The 15,275-nt window shown below is 41.0% G+C and overlaps 1 protein-coding gene and 1 non-coding gene across 16 annotated transcripts in view; one reads left to right on the top strand and one right to left on the bottom strand.

The window, feature by feature from the left end:
- The window catches only part of MSH3 (mutS homolog 3), a 197,439-nt gene that overhangs the window by 162,568 nt on the left and 19,596 nt on the right, over positions 1–15,275 (bottom strand). For all 15 annotated transcript variants that reach the window (XR_014838120.1, XR_014838121.1, XR_014838122.1 and 12 more), the window contains one exon: positions 11,586–11,752. Coding sequence is in view for 4 of the 15 variants with exons in the window: in XM_085013912.1 (XP_084870038.1) it covers positions 11,586–11,752 (167 nt within the window). In the remaining 11 variants the exon portion in view is untranslated. The remainder of the gene's footprint in view (positions 1–11,585; positions 11,753–15,275) is intronic.
- Positions 11,277–11,348, top strand: TRNAE-UUC (transfer RNA glutamic acid (anticodon UUC)). The gene has a single exon. It is a non-coding gene; the product is annotated as a tRNA-Glu (tRNA).

Here is a 15,275-nt window from a genome sequence, read left to right as displayed (position 1 = left end):
CTCATCTATCTTTGACCTTACTCTGTCCTATTTCATTTTTTAAAGTGGTCATGGCAACCCATTAAATTGTTTTCATAATCCACTAGTGACTTCTGACCCCAGTTCAAGAAGCACTGCCTTGAAGGTGCAGGCCTTCCTGGCTGCACACAAACCATCTTCAAAATGTCACGAGAGGAGCTCCCTTCGTGGCTCAGCGGTTAATGAACCCGACTAGAATCCATAAGGATTAGGGTTCTATCCCTGGCCTCCCTCAGTGGGTTAAAGATCCGGCATTGCCATGAGCTGTGGTGTAGGTCACAGACATGGCTCAGATCCTGTGTTGCTGTGGCTGTGGCAAAAGTTGGCAGCTGTAGCTCCGACTCAACCCCTAGCCTGGTAACTTCATATGCTGCGAGTGCAGCTCTAAAAAGCAAAAAAACAAAAACAAAAAAAACCCACAAGAAAAAACAAACCCCAAAACATGATAGTCAGCACTCCCCTGATCTCAACAGCCCCACCGGTAAGGACCAACCCTGCAGTGTGCTCATGGACCAACCTGGCCATTAGGGAAGACACACAGATCCACTCATCATGCATTCTTCTCTCCACCAGCTTTCCTGGTAGGACTGGGGGCAATCCAGTACACAGTCCTGTCTGGTATGTCCAGGGATGTCCACTCCCATAAGATGGAGAGCCCTGCTCAGCTTGCCAAGGAAAAGCTGGTTAGAGCTGAATGAAAAAATAAGGGAACACCTTCAAGATGGTCCTGAGGGAAAGAGCCTGAGGAATGTGTGAGTTTTCTGAACTACTGCTGTGTGGGGGAGAGCCCAAGGAAGCCTGGAGAAATGCCTTGAACCTCAGCATCAAGTATGTTAAATCAAACTATGTACTAAAGCAAATATTGGACAGGCATTTATTTTTTCTTCTTTTTTTTTTTTTCCTTTTTATGGCTGCACCTGTGGCATATGGAAATTCCTGGGCTAGGGATCCAATCAGGGTTGCAGTTGAGGCCTACGCCACAGCCACAGCAACAATGGATCCAAGTTGCATCTGCGACTTCTGCCACAGCTTGTGGCAACACCAGATTGTTAACCCACTGAGCGAGGCCAGGGATCAAATCGGCATCCTCACAGAGAGTTGTCCTTAACCTGTTGAACCACAGTGGGAACTCCTAGACAGGTACTTTCTCAAGAAAGCGAAGGGAGGAGGGGTAAGGGAGGAGAAGGAAGAGGGGGATAGGGAAGAAAATGGCAGAGGGAAAAAGCAAACCAGGACTACACAGACTTCTACTGCTCTAGGGAAGAGGACTCGGGTTAGTGGTTGAAAAGAACTTCCTGGCCTGAAAATAAGAGATAAGGGAACAATCCCAGAGTAATTAACACATATAATGGAAATTAGTCAGAAATCTCCCTTCAGCAGAAAGGTTTGACAGAAAGCAGTCACTGAAGAGATTAATGGGTAAGTCTACGTCCATAAAGGCTCAGACATAAGCAAGGCTGAGGGGGCTCTGAACCAAGTTTCTTTTTTTTTTTTTTTTCCTCTTTTTAGGGCCACATCCACAGCATATGGAGGCTCCCAGGCTAGGGGTCCAATCGGAACCGTGTCTGTGACCTACACCACAGCTCACAGCAACGCTGGATCGTTAACCCACAGAGGGAGGCCAGGGATCTAACCCACGTCCTCGTGTATGCTAGTCGAGTTCATTAACCACCGAGCCACCAAGGGAACTCCCAGAACCAAGTTTTTGATTTAAGGTTGATCATGAAAGGCAGCTTTGCAAGAAGGTAACCAAGTGCAAGGCATCTCTCTCTTTGAACTCTGAAGGGGAAAAGAGAAGAAAAATAACTGAAGAGATCCTAAGGACAGGTGGCTACCTGTACCATGAATTCAATTAAGGAGATTCTTCTACTTTACACAGCTATTAGGTTATATCCTAATGGCAGGAGGTGGACGTACCAACATCAAATAGGGCTGGGGATCCAGTGGGCTTTACCACTAACTACCCTGGTGATCATGTGACTTCAGAATAAAATGTTTTAGTTAATTTGGGAGACTGTAAAGTTAAGTCTTCAACCCCAAAAGAACAGATGATTTATAAAAGTCAAGTAGAAGCAGTACAATAATTCTGTACAATCTCGCACAATTGCTACCCAACTTTCTGTTCAAATGGTCTGGCCCTACCTTGGAAGTTCTCTGTAGTAATCAGTAACATCATTCCTCCAGACTCTTCAAATGCTGTTTTTTCCTACTGACTATGATCAATAAACATATAACATGTACACCATGTTATTCTGTTCAAGTAGAGATATTCCTGAGGAGTTATACTCAAGGAAAATGCACAGGAGTTCCCGCTGTGGCTCAGTGCGAACAAACCTGACTAGTATCCATGAGGACACAAGTTCAGTCCCTGGCCGTGCTCAGTGGGTTAAGGATCCGGCATTGCTGTGAGCTGCGATGTAGGTCACAGATGTGGCTCGGATTTGGCGTTGCTGTGGGTGTGGCGTAGGCTGCCAGCTGTAGCTCTGACTAGACCCCTAGCCTGGGAACTTTCATATGCTGTGGGTGAGGACCTAAAAAAAAAACAGAAAAAAAAAGAAGTGCTAGCTAGTTATGTAAAAATATCAGTCCCAAGAAAACTACTGAAAATACAATGGCATTTCTATCAGAAAAGGAATTAATATAATTTTTAAAAGGAAATCAAGGGAGTTCCCGTCGTGGCGCAGTGGTTAACAAATCCAACTAGGAACCATGAGGTTGTGGGTTCAATCCTTGGCCTTGCTGAATGGGTTAAGGATCCGGCGTTGCCGTGAGCTGTGGTGAAGGTTGCAGATGCAGTTCGGATCCCGCGTTGCTGTGGCTCTGGTGACCCCTAGCCTGGGAACCTCCATATGCCAAGGGAGCAGCCCAAGAAATGGCAAAAAGACAAAAAAATTAAATTTAATTTAATTTAAATTAGAGGAAATCAATATAAAACATATTTTTATTACCAAGAAGACTTCTTCTTTAAATATTTTCCTTGAGACATCTTCCTACTGTATATGAGATTTATTTCTGCTACATAATCTGCTACCATCTCTACTATGACAATCAATTTCCTAATTCTGAATTTTCTAAATAGTAAAGTGAAATTAATATATCATAAACATAATGAAACAGAATGACAAAGGAGTCAACTTTATATTTTATCAACCAAACTAGTTTCAGCTCCCTGAGAAACCCACGCGCTCTCACACCCCCAGCAGCTTGGCTGTGGAGCTCAAGTCTCAATTCAGGCAAACTCTTCTGAAAAGCCTTGCCACCGGTGGCCCTCTAAGACTGTAACAACTGGCACTTTCATGATATTAGTATCTTTCCAGGATTACCACCCCTGTAGACTGTAAGAGTCTGGAAGGCAGGGACCTTATTTGTTTTTCTATCTTCACCATCTAATAATAAACTTGGCACACAGCAAGCACCCAACAAATGTTTTTAAGAATGAAGGAAGGAATGTATAATAATATGCAACACAGAGGAGGTATTGATAAGGTAAGAATCTACTGGAAACATCTATCAATACAGGTGTTTTTCAGGGATAAGAAAAGGATAATCAATCAGAATCTACTGCTAGCTGTCTAAACTGATAAACTCGAAGGCATAATATAACCCCTCAATAAGATAGATCAGCTACTATTAAGAATGGAGAGGAGCCCAACCTCAGGGAGCTTAAATACCCTTTCTGGGCCTCAAATATATCACCTGCATTTCACTTAGTCTGGATTGGAGGGTTTTTTTCTTCTTCTCATTCAAGCGATGGTCCCATTTATACTGGATTTAGCTCAAACACAGAATTTAAATGATGAGAAGCAGATAAATATGACATATATGCCTCTCCATGTGCCCTGGAATGTTTTCCCCACTTCATTCATTCCCCTTCCACTCCAAGGATGCTCCTACACCAGCAAGTACATCACTCTACAACTCAACAGCTTTTGGTAAATCAACTCACATTCTTTAAAACTCAAATACCAACATAAGAATCTTTTTCTTTGCTTTTTTTGCTTTTTAGGGCCGCACCTGCAGCATATGGAAGTTCCCAGGCTAGAGGTCGAATCAGAGCTACAGCAGCCGGCCTACACCACAGCAATGCAGGATCCGTGCTGCATCTACGAATCGTACCACAGCTCACGGCAACACTGGATCTTTAACCCACTGAGAAAGGTCAGGGATGGAAGCCACATTCTCATGGATGCTAGTTGGATTCGCTTCCACTGAGCCACAATGCAAACTCCCAAGAATCTTTCTATGCTGTAAAAAGTTATGAAATCACAGGTTTGGTTCACTAATTATATATTGTTAATAAATCTTCAATAAATATTAAACAGTGAAAGTAAAAAAAAAAAAAAACTGTTTGTGAACACCTTAGAATTCTATCAGGTAAGTAAATCAGGTGTAACTCGGATCTACCTGTGTTAACCAGCACTCTGCCTAACCCACCTCCTACCAGTCTCAGTTCCAGGGCCATCCTCTATGAACCTGAGACTCCACACCTGATTTAGGTCTTTCTGAAGAAGCTGACAATCAGGACAGGCCAAGAGGAGCCAACAGAAAAGCCCCAACAAGCCTGCTCTCCCTGAGAAACACCAAGAAAAGGTGCAGCCAAGCAAGATGGAAAACTCTTAGACAATCATCACTCTACTCTAGACAAACGCCCCAGAGAAAAGGGTGGTCCAACCCCACTCATGCCAGGAAAGGCCAAGGAGGTGAACCCAAGACTTCCTCTCTCGGAGTTCTGGTCATGGCTCAGAGGAAACAAATCCATGAGAATGCAGGTTCGATCCCTGGCCTCGCTCAGTGGGTTAAGGAGTCAGCGTTGCCATGAGCTGTGGTGTAGGTAGCAGACTCAGCTTGGATCTGGTGTTGCTGTGGCTGTGGTGTAGGTCGGCAACTACAGCTCCGATTCGACCTCTAGCCTGGGAACCTCCATATGTTGCAGGTGTGACTCTAAAAAAAAAAAAAAAAGACTTCCTCTCTCATTAGACTGATAAATGATATCAACTGGTCAGGGTTAGCTTTGAGCTGTCCTACAACCTTCAGAAATTTTTAACAGAGTCAATATTGTAAGAAATTAACGCATACCACTGACCATATATCATTTGCAACAGATAAACTACAACTACATACCCCTACCTTCTCCTGGTCCTCTGGCTGGCTCTTATCCTCTCCCTTTCTGTTTCCTTCTATTCTTCTTCCTCCTACTCCCAACTATTGACATTCTCCAAACTCCTCGGCCTTATTCTTTTCCCTGTACACCTTTTTTCCTTTATGGGAACCATTTATTTTCCTTTAAAATCTACTCTCCCACCTAGGCCTCTTCTTTTCTATCATGCCATTCCTTTGCCCAGAAACCCTACTGCCGAGAGTTCCCACTGCGGTTCAGGAGAAACAAACCCGACTAGTATCCATGAGGATGCAGGTTTGATCCCTAGCCTCACTCACTCAGTGGGTTAAGGATCTGGCATTGCTGTGGTGAGCTGTGGTGTAGGTCAAAGATGCGTCTTGGATCTGGCACTGCTATGGCTATGGGGTAGGCTGGCAGCTGCAGCTCAGATTCGACCCATAGCCTGGGAACTTCTATATGCAGCGGGTACAGCCCTAAAAAGACCAAAAAAAGAAAGAAAAAAAGAAATCCTATGGCCTTCCATCATAAGTCCACGCCCCTTTGCTGGGTGCAAAACCCTTTCCCTTACCCTTTCATCCCCTGATTCTCAACATGAAAGTTCTCCTCCAATCAGAAGTCTCCCCTGTCTTCACACCTCCTCTAATATTTCCAGCCTGTGTGCCTCAAAGCTCCTGTTATTTCGACACAAACACAACAAACCCTCCTTCTTCCCCACTACCAAATCAAAGCCCCCTTCCTGCAAATGTCCCCATCCCAGCCAACCTCATCCTCAAGGCCTTCCTTGTCTATGTGAGGGCCCCAGAAGCTCTCCTCTGTACTCAAAACTGACCATGATGTGCTCTGTTCATCGGACTTGCCTCAAAAATGAGTTTTTTTGAGACAACCTACAGACCGGGATAAAATATTTGCAAATAATGTGACCGACAAGGGCTTAATTTCCAAAATATGCAAATAGCACATATAATTCAATAACAAAAAACCAAACAACCCAAAGGAAAAGTGGGTGGAGAACCTAAATAGACATTTCTCCAAAGAAGACACACAGATGGCCAACAGGCACATGAAAAGACACTCATCATCGCTAATTATTAGAGAAATGCAAATCAAAACTACAGCAAGGTATCACTTCACCTGGTCAGAATGGCCATAACTAAAAAGTCTACAGATAATAAATGCTGAAAAAGATGTGGAGAAAAGGGAACCCCCTTACACTGTTGGTGGGAATGTAAATTGACACAGCCACTGTGGAAAACAGAATGGAGGTTCCTCAAAAAATAAAAATAGAATTGCCATATGATCTAACAATCCCACTCCTTACCCAAACAAAACTATAATTTGAAAAGATACATGCACCTCTATGTTCATAGCAGCAGTATTTACAACAGCCAAGACAATGGCTATTCCTAAATGTCTATCAACAGATGAATGGATAAAGAAGATGTGGTACATATATACAATGGAATATTACTCAGCCTTAAAAAAGAATGAACTGATGCCATTTGCAGTAACATGGATTAACCTAGAGATTATCATACTAAGTCAATTGAGTCAAAGACAAATACCATATGATATCAATTATATATGGAATATAAAATATGATACAAACAAACCTATCTATAAAACAGATTCACAAACAGAGAACAGACTTGTAGTTCTGGGGAGGGGGAGAGGGATGAGGAAGGGAAGGATTGAGAGTTTGGGATAAATAGATGCAAACTAGTATATACAGGATAGATAAACAATAAGGTCATATTGTATAGCACATTGAACTATATTCAATATCCTGTGCTAAACCATAATGGAAAAGACTATATATACATATAAATGAATCACTTTGCCATACAGCTGAAATCAGCACATTGTAAATCAAATATACTTCAGTAAATTTTTTTAAATATCAGTTTCTTTGAGAACTAGAAAATATTACCCAGTATTTGCTTATTGCTATCTATAGGTTTCTTCTGTTACAAGCACATAATATCTCCAAGCTAAAGTGATCGTAACTGCAGTTAATACAGTGCTTAAAATCATTGCTTTCACTTTGTTTATAACTATGGAAAAGATAACAAGACAGAAAGACTAATTTCCTATGAGCCAAACAGAAAAAAAAATTTTTTTGGCTGCACCCAAGGCATGACGAATTTCCCAGGCCAGGGATTGTACCCATGCCACTGCAGTAACAGAGCCACAGTAGTGACAACATGGGATCTTTAACCCACTGAGCCACAGGGGAACTCCCAAACTGAAATCTTATAAATATATTTTACATAAATGATCTATAAAATTGTATATACATTATCTATAATAGATCATTAATCTAAGAAAAATCTGTAAGTTTATCATTATTTAGAAATAAACTTAGCTTAGTACTATCTTTGACTAATAGTTATTTGTTCTAAATTACCATACGATACAAAGTAATCAAATTTGTACCTAGACATATAAAAATAAAGATGAAGCTTCTGGAAGCCTTTAAGTGTAATCCACAGAATATAAAATCCTTTGGAGACCTCTTGTGGTCAAAATTTAAAATACCAAAAACCCCTAATACATACTTAACATGAATATTCTCTAATTCCAAGCCATTCTGCATTTTCTCATAAAGCTTTATTATTTCTCTTGTATTAACAAAATATCAACTACTAAAAAGCAAAAACTGCTGGTTTTACCTCCAGGTTTACAGTGGAATAAAAAGAAGTTATTCTAAATCTAAGACGCAAGACACTCATCACTACTGAAAACAAAGAAGATACCACCAAAAATACAATAAAAAAATTTTCTCTTTGAAAATGCAATACTATGTTATTTACTGGTAGTAAATATGGAACAGACTTCTGGCAAGCTATGTTTTTCGTACCCTAATTAAAAGCATTCCCTATCCCTATTGTAAACTTTTGTTTCTTTTTCTTAAACAAAGCTGAGAATTATACCCCAGCTTGATAAAGGCTAAATTTTATGGATGTTGAAATGGATCCAGTAGCATTTAGGGGGAAGTTAAGGTAGGACTACAGTTCACACAGTAAAGCAAAATAATGTGGAAGTTGCCGTCTTGGCACAGTGGAAATGAATCTGACTAGGAACCATGAGGTTGAGGGTTCGATCCCTGGCCTTGCTCAGTGGGTTAAGGATATGGCCTTGCCATGAGCTGTGGTGTAGGTCACAGACGCGGTTCGGATCCTGAGTTGCTGTGGCTGCAGCGTAGGCCAGCAGCTATAGCTCCGGTTAGATCCCTAGACTGGGAACCTCCATATGCCGCAGGTGCAGCCCTAGAAAAAGACAAAAAACAAAAACAAAAAAAAACACGAAAAGAAGACAAAAAATACATAAATAAATAAATAAAAGTTGAATGTGAAATCTTTAAAAATAATAAATCAAGTAAAATAAAACAAATACTTATTAAGTATTTTCACAATGAGGAGAGATCTTTCTAAGTATAAAAATAATGGAGGGAGTTCCCATCATGGCCCAGTGGTAACAAAACCAACTAGTATCTATGAGGACTCAGGTTTAATCCCTGGCCTTACTCAGTGGGTCAAGGATCCAGCACTGCCATGAGCTGTGGTGTAGGCCACAGACGAGGCTCAGATCTGGCATTGCTATGGCCGTGGCACAGGCCACAACCTCTAGCCTGGGAACTTCCATATGCTGCAGGTGCGGCCCTAAAAAGACAAAAAGAAAAAAGAAAAAAGAAAAACTAAATAAAAACTATGGAATGATACCATAAGCCTGAAGGACTTAATTGGTCCAAGCAGTATACTAAAAACACAGAGAAATACTGAATTACGATATAATCAAAAAATGTTTTCTTGTCATGGCTCAGTGGAAATGAATCTGACTAGCACCCATGAGGGTGCAGGTTTGCTCCCTGGCCTCACTCAATGGGTTAAGAATCCGGTGATGCTGTGAGCTGTGGTGTAGGCTGCAGACGTGGCTCGGATCTGGCATTGCTGTGGCTGTGGTGCAGGCCAGCAGCTATAGCCCGGATAAGCACCCTGATCAACTTTAGTCTCAACTACATCTAAATTAATCAAATATACATTTAGCTGAAAAGAAAAATGAACAAAATCAACAACATGGGAAATACAGTTTTGGAGGCTACCTTTAAAATCTTTAGATTTTGTTAACTTTTTTAGCTCTCTGAGAGCAGCACCCCTTATCAGTCTACTTGTCTGACTTTCAATTATTCAAGTTTGAATATACCATCAGGAAAGGATTCAGAACAAAATAAGGAGTATTCATACAGAATTTTTCACCTATCTAACTGGCAGAGATTATTTCAGTGATCACTTCCCATGTTCCCAAGGGTTTCAACAACCCTCCTATACTCCAGGAGCAGAAGTAGAAAATAGTACCAATTCTAGCAAGCAATCAAGAGCTTTATAAATGTTTATATCCTCTGACCAATTACCTGAGGAAATAATCAGAAATGCACACAATAACTTCTATGCATGGCTATTCATCACAGCAATATCTGTAATACTGAAAAAATGAATACAATGTAATGAAAGAGGAATGGATAAATTATGATCCATTTATATGACTGAATGTTATGTAGTCATTATGTTTTCATGAATACCATGGAAATATTAGCAGATAAAATGCTTTCTGAGATCTGCTCCAAATAAATAATCCAGGGAGCGTTATAGATGAAATGAGACTGGCTGGTTGAGAAATGCTGAAGCTGGTTGATGGATTCATGGGGTTCGCTACACTATTTGGTATCATTTCATATATGTTTGAAATTCTCCATAATAAAGTTAAAAAACACATGAGGTGTTTTAAGTTAAAAAAAAAAAAAACAGGGTACAGAACTGATTTTGCAACATGAATCCAAGTTTATAAACAAAAAAGGCAACATACACACACAGAAATAACACACCAAAATGTTCAACAGTAGTTATCTCTAGGTTACAGCCTATAATAATTTTTACGGGTTTAGGGGTTGTCTTTTTTTTTTTTTTTTTTTCGGTAATTCTTAACCTTTCCTAAATGAATGTCTTAGTGCCACAAACCAAAAAACAGAAGAGCTACTTTGAAGGAATTCCAATTCAAATGAAAAAGGAACATTCAATTCTAAGAACATGGAACTTCACTGAATCAATTAGTTTGACTTTCCAATGGATTTGTCATCCTACTAAATGGAAATCTTCACGGGCTCTCCTGCCTAACATCCAAATTCCTCAGTATATCAAGTCCTCTTCACTCAAACACAAGCCCACCTTTCCATTCTTTTCTCTCATCAAGCTCCTCGCTTAACAGGAGGCACTCAGGCGCCTTCACATCTGTCACATAACACATCATGCTTTGTGACTCTTAATTATGTCTATACAAATCTGCCTCTTCCTGTTGGATGATCAACTCTGCCAGACACATATCACAACCACATCTTCTTCCTCCATATGCTCTGTGCCTCACAAAAAAAAAAAAAAAAAAAGAGTGACCGAAGTTCCCGTCGTGGCGCAGTGGTTAACGAATTCGACTAGGAAACAAGATGTTTCGGGTTCGATCCTTGGCCTCGCTCAGTGGGTTAAGGATCCGGTGTTGCAGTGAGCTGTGGTGTAGGTTGCAGGTGTGGCTCGGATCCCAAGTTGCTGTGGCTCTGGCGTAGGTTGGTGGCTACAGCTCCACTTAGACCCCTAGCCTGGGAACTTCCATATGCCACGGGAAGCAGCCCTGGAAAAGGCAAAAAAAAAAAAAAAGGAGTGACCTTAGATCTAGTAAATGTACCTACTGGACTCAACCAAAAATGGAAACCTGCAGCACAGTTAAAATGTTCTATAATTTTATGTTCTGAAATTATATAAACTTTCTAAGAAATGATCTCCCCAAACTGAAGCTTAATTACCAAATAATATCATAAACCCTTTAATTATCAAATATCATTAAATATCATAAACCCCTTTTAAAAAAAACAACTTCTTGAGTTCCCACTGCAGCACAGTGGGTTAAGAATCTGACTGCAGTGGCTTGGGTTGCTGCAGAGGCATCGGTTTGATCCCCAGCCTGGTACAGTGAGTTAAAAGGATCTATGGGTATAGGCTGTCACTGCAGCTAGGATTCAATACCTGGCCAGGGAATGTTCATATGCCATGGATGGAGTCTAAAGTCATAAATTACCAAATTAAAGTGACATGGGGGTTCCCAGGTGGCCTAGGGGTTAGGACTTAGCACTTTCACTGCTGTGGCCCAGGTTCAATCCCTGGCCTGGAAACTGAGAACTCACATCAAGGTGCTACATAATACAGGAAAAAAGGAAAAAAAAAAAAAAGGAAGCTTACATTCAGGTGACATCACAGGTAACTCTGTTTTTCCTTACTGGAATTTCCACTACTACTATTGAAACATTTTTATAAATAAAAACTATTTTAATGACTTAGATAAGCAACAGTTTGGTAATTTGATCTAAGTTCCAAAATCAACATTATTTTCCAGCAATGTGCCAACTTACCTAACAGCTGTGGCTCTGTGGATGAGCATCTCTGTTGGCTCTGACAGGTCTGATGGAAGCAGCAGCTCCACTGGCTGCAGGCACAGTATCCGAGTTTCTAGCTCTGATCGGGAGGCAGAGTCCTGGAAACTGTCGAATACAACCTCACCTGTGGCAGGCTGCACTCCCTAAAACCAAAAATATAACGGCATAGAAAATATATTGTTTGCCCCATTATAACTATGACAGAATAAACAAATATGAAGATAGTAAAGATGACACTCACAAGCATGTACTAACATTTCTCAAGTGTGTGAAAACCTATCTACTTTCCAAAACTCTTACATAAGAAGTCAGACTCGCCAAAATCTAAACTATGCTAGATGGGATTTTAGAGAGACACCCCACGTCCAAGCAAGTCCTGGATTTCATACACCCAATGGAGTGACTGTGACAAGTCACCAACCCCTCCTGGGCTTCAGGTTCCTCCTCTGTAAGAATACACCAGCCTAGGGAGTTCCCGTCATGGCGCATCTGAAACGAATCTGACCAGGAGCCATGAGGTTGTGGGTTCGATCCCTAGCCTTGCTCAGTGGGTTAAGGATATGATGGGGACCTCCATATGTCGCAGGTAAGGCCCTAAAAAGACAAAAAAAAAAAAAAAAAAAAAAAAAAAGAATAAACCAGCCTAGTTCCCTCATAGGTTATTGTAAAAATCAGATCAGACAACACATGGACACTTCGTAAATCATAAAGTACTATACGAACAGTCGTTGTCATTACCAAGGGTAACCAGTGATATATTTCTAAAAATCTGGCCACCAGAGCAGTAAGTTACTATTTCAGTCTATGAAATCAATAAATAAAAAGTATAATTTTAACAAAAAAAATCAAATATAACAAACTCTGAATAAACCCCAGGTAGCAAGTCTATCCAGGGAAATAATTATGATAATTAAAAGCCACCTCCACCACCCCAAGCCAACAACAGCAAAGATAACCTGGAAAAAAATCATAGTTGGGAAGAGCAGAAAAAAGTTAGTCAAGGTTGAGGGGCCATAAATAGATGGAGGCAAGATGTATGTGGTCTGATTCCAAGGCCCACATTCTTATTCACTACCGACAGTTAAGGAATGGGGCTAGTTACAGAATATGTTAGCTAACAGGAGGAAAAAATAACCAGTCCCTACATGTGCAGCCTCTTCAGAAAACAGGAAAGTTGAAAAACATCAGTATCCCAAAACTCAGCAGTTCCTCCTATAGGTATAGACTCCTAAGAAACTCAAATATAGTTTTACTAGAAGGCATATACAAAAAGGCTGATAGCAGCATCCATTGTACAACCAAAAACTGGAAAGAACCCACACGTCCCTTAGTACAAGAATGAATATGGAGCTCCCGTCCTGGCTCGGTGGTTAACAAACCCAACTAGTATACACGAGGACGTGGGTTTGATCCCCGGCCTTGCTCAGTGGGTTAAGGATCCATTGTTGCTGTGAGCAGTGTGTGGTGTAAGTCGCAAACACGGCTCAGATCTGGCATTGCTGTGGCTGTGGAATAGGCCCGACAGCTGTAGCTCTGATTTGACCCCTAGCCTGGGAACCTCCATATGCCACGGGTGCGGTCCTAAAAAGACAAAAAGACAAAAAAAAAAAAAAAGAATGAATATGAACAGTGGGTTTCAAAGTGAAACACAATGTAGCAATGACAATAAAAGTACTACCACAGTAACACATGTAAATAAGTAAGTCTCATGTACAAAATGGAAAGGAAAAGAAGCAAGACCCCAAAGGATACATACACCATGTTTATCTTTATATACAGTTTAAGGTATAGGATGGGAACTAAAAGCAAGGAAATTATTACCTTAAAGTCTGGATTTTGGTAACCTCTGGAGGGAAGGGGCCCTTCTGTGAGCAGCATTCGATTTCCTAACCTGGGTGGTTGTCTCACATTACACTCTGAGTTTCTGTTCTATGCATTTTTTTCTTGACGATGTTATAATTTTTTAAAAAATTACTCACTTCTCAGAGTTCTCGTCGTGGCTCAGTGGTTAACAAATCTGATTGGGAATCATGAGGTTGTGGGTTTGATCCCTGGCCTTGCTCAGTGGATTAGGATCCAGCGTTGCTATGAGCTGTGGTGTAGGTCACAGACACGGCTCAGATCCCATGTTACTACAGCTCTGGTGTAGGCCAGTGGCTATAGGTCCAATTAGACCCCTAGCCTGGGAACCTCCATATGCCTCAGGAGCGGCCCTAGAAAAAGGCAAAAAAAGACAAAAAATAAATAAATAAATAAATAAATAAAAATTAAAAAATTTTTTAAATTAAAAAAATCACTCATTTCTGGCTTAAGGCAGTTCCCTAATTCTAGCTCAAAGGCCTTCTCTAGGGGCCAGATAGTTGGACTATAAGAACAGTAGTGTACTCATGTAAGTTTATCTCCTAATCTACAAACCAAACTTTTACAAAAGCTGTTTACAAAAGTTCCAGTAATGAATTTATCGCCAAATTCCCCTTTGCTTTTTTAAATCAAAGAAACAGTCTATATTGTAATACCTGCAACACTACTACTCTGTTGTACGTGACACTGAGAAACCCAAAGCCAGCCTACATAAAGGTGTGCCTACCCAGCATGATGGCAGCAGCATGACAAAAGGAAAGCCATTGATTTCAGATTAACTACCAGTATCCAAATGATGGCTCCTAGGTAGTGACTGGGGCATGTGTGACACTCATCACAGCAGAGAAAAATCCAGCAAGAACAAGGTAAAGGATGATGAGATCCATTTTAGCTACAGTGAATTTGACTGTCTGGTCCAATAAACAGTCGGGAAGCCAGAGCCTGGAGGTCAGGAGAGAGTCGCAGGTCTGGTGTCATCAGATCAAAAGCGGTTGCTAAGGTAACAAAAAGGTGCCAAGAAAATTGGAGTTCTCTGGTGGCTTAACAGATAAGAATCTGGTAGCTGTTGGAGTTCCCATCATGGCTCAACAGAAACAAATCCCACTAGGAAACTTGAGGACTCGGGTTCAATCCCTGGCCTCACTCAGTGGGTTAAGGATCCAGCATTGTCGTGAGCTGTGGTGTAGGTTGCAGACCCAGCTCGGATCCTGTGTTGCTGTGGCTATGGCGTAGGCTGGAAGCTGTAGATCCGATTTGACCCCTAGCCTGGGAACCTCTATATGCTGCAGGTGCGGCCCTAAAAAGACAAAAGACAAAAAAAAAAGAATCTGGTAGTTGTCACTGCTGTGGTAAGAAGTTTGATCCCTGGCCTGGGAACTTCCGCATGTTGCAAGTGTGGCAAAAAAAAAAAAAAAAGAAGGAAGGAAAGAAAAGAGAAAATGCCTGAGATACAAACTATCATTTCTCTTTTTTTCACATGCCAGTTCCTATGCTAACTCTGGCAGGAGGCCAGAGGGTGTTTCTACAAGCACTAAGTAGGAGCTGTATACTATATAAATTCTGCTCCTCAGACTGAGTTTCAGGCAAATAGAAATGAGCACATTACATCTGGTAAAGCTTAAAAGCAAATAACCTTACTATTTGTAGGTGGGTTCAATTGCCAGCAGCTAGATAAAAAGTGCTTTTCAAGGATAAATCACTTAGGGCCACATCCAACAGTGATGCTAACTCCCTGAGAGAAAGGCTGACGGGTTAAGTAAATGTCAAGTGAGCACAAAGTTATGCAGCCAGAAGGAGGCAATAAAA

The sequence above is a fragment of the Sus scrofa genome, chromosome 2, assembly GCF_054392235.1.
Source record: "Sus scrofa isolate SSC_HxYL_T2T_F1_AM1 chromosome 2, Sscrofa_HxYL_maternal_Yorkshire_Landrace_v2.0, whole genome shotgun sequence".
Classification (NCBI taxonomy): domain Eukaryota; kingdom Metazoa; phylum Chordata; class Mammalia; order Artiodactyla; family Suidae; genus Sus; species Sus scrofa.
Note: the sequence above shows the minus strand (reverse complement) of the source record. Positions and strands in the feature narration are given on the sequence as shown.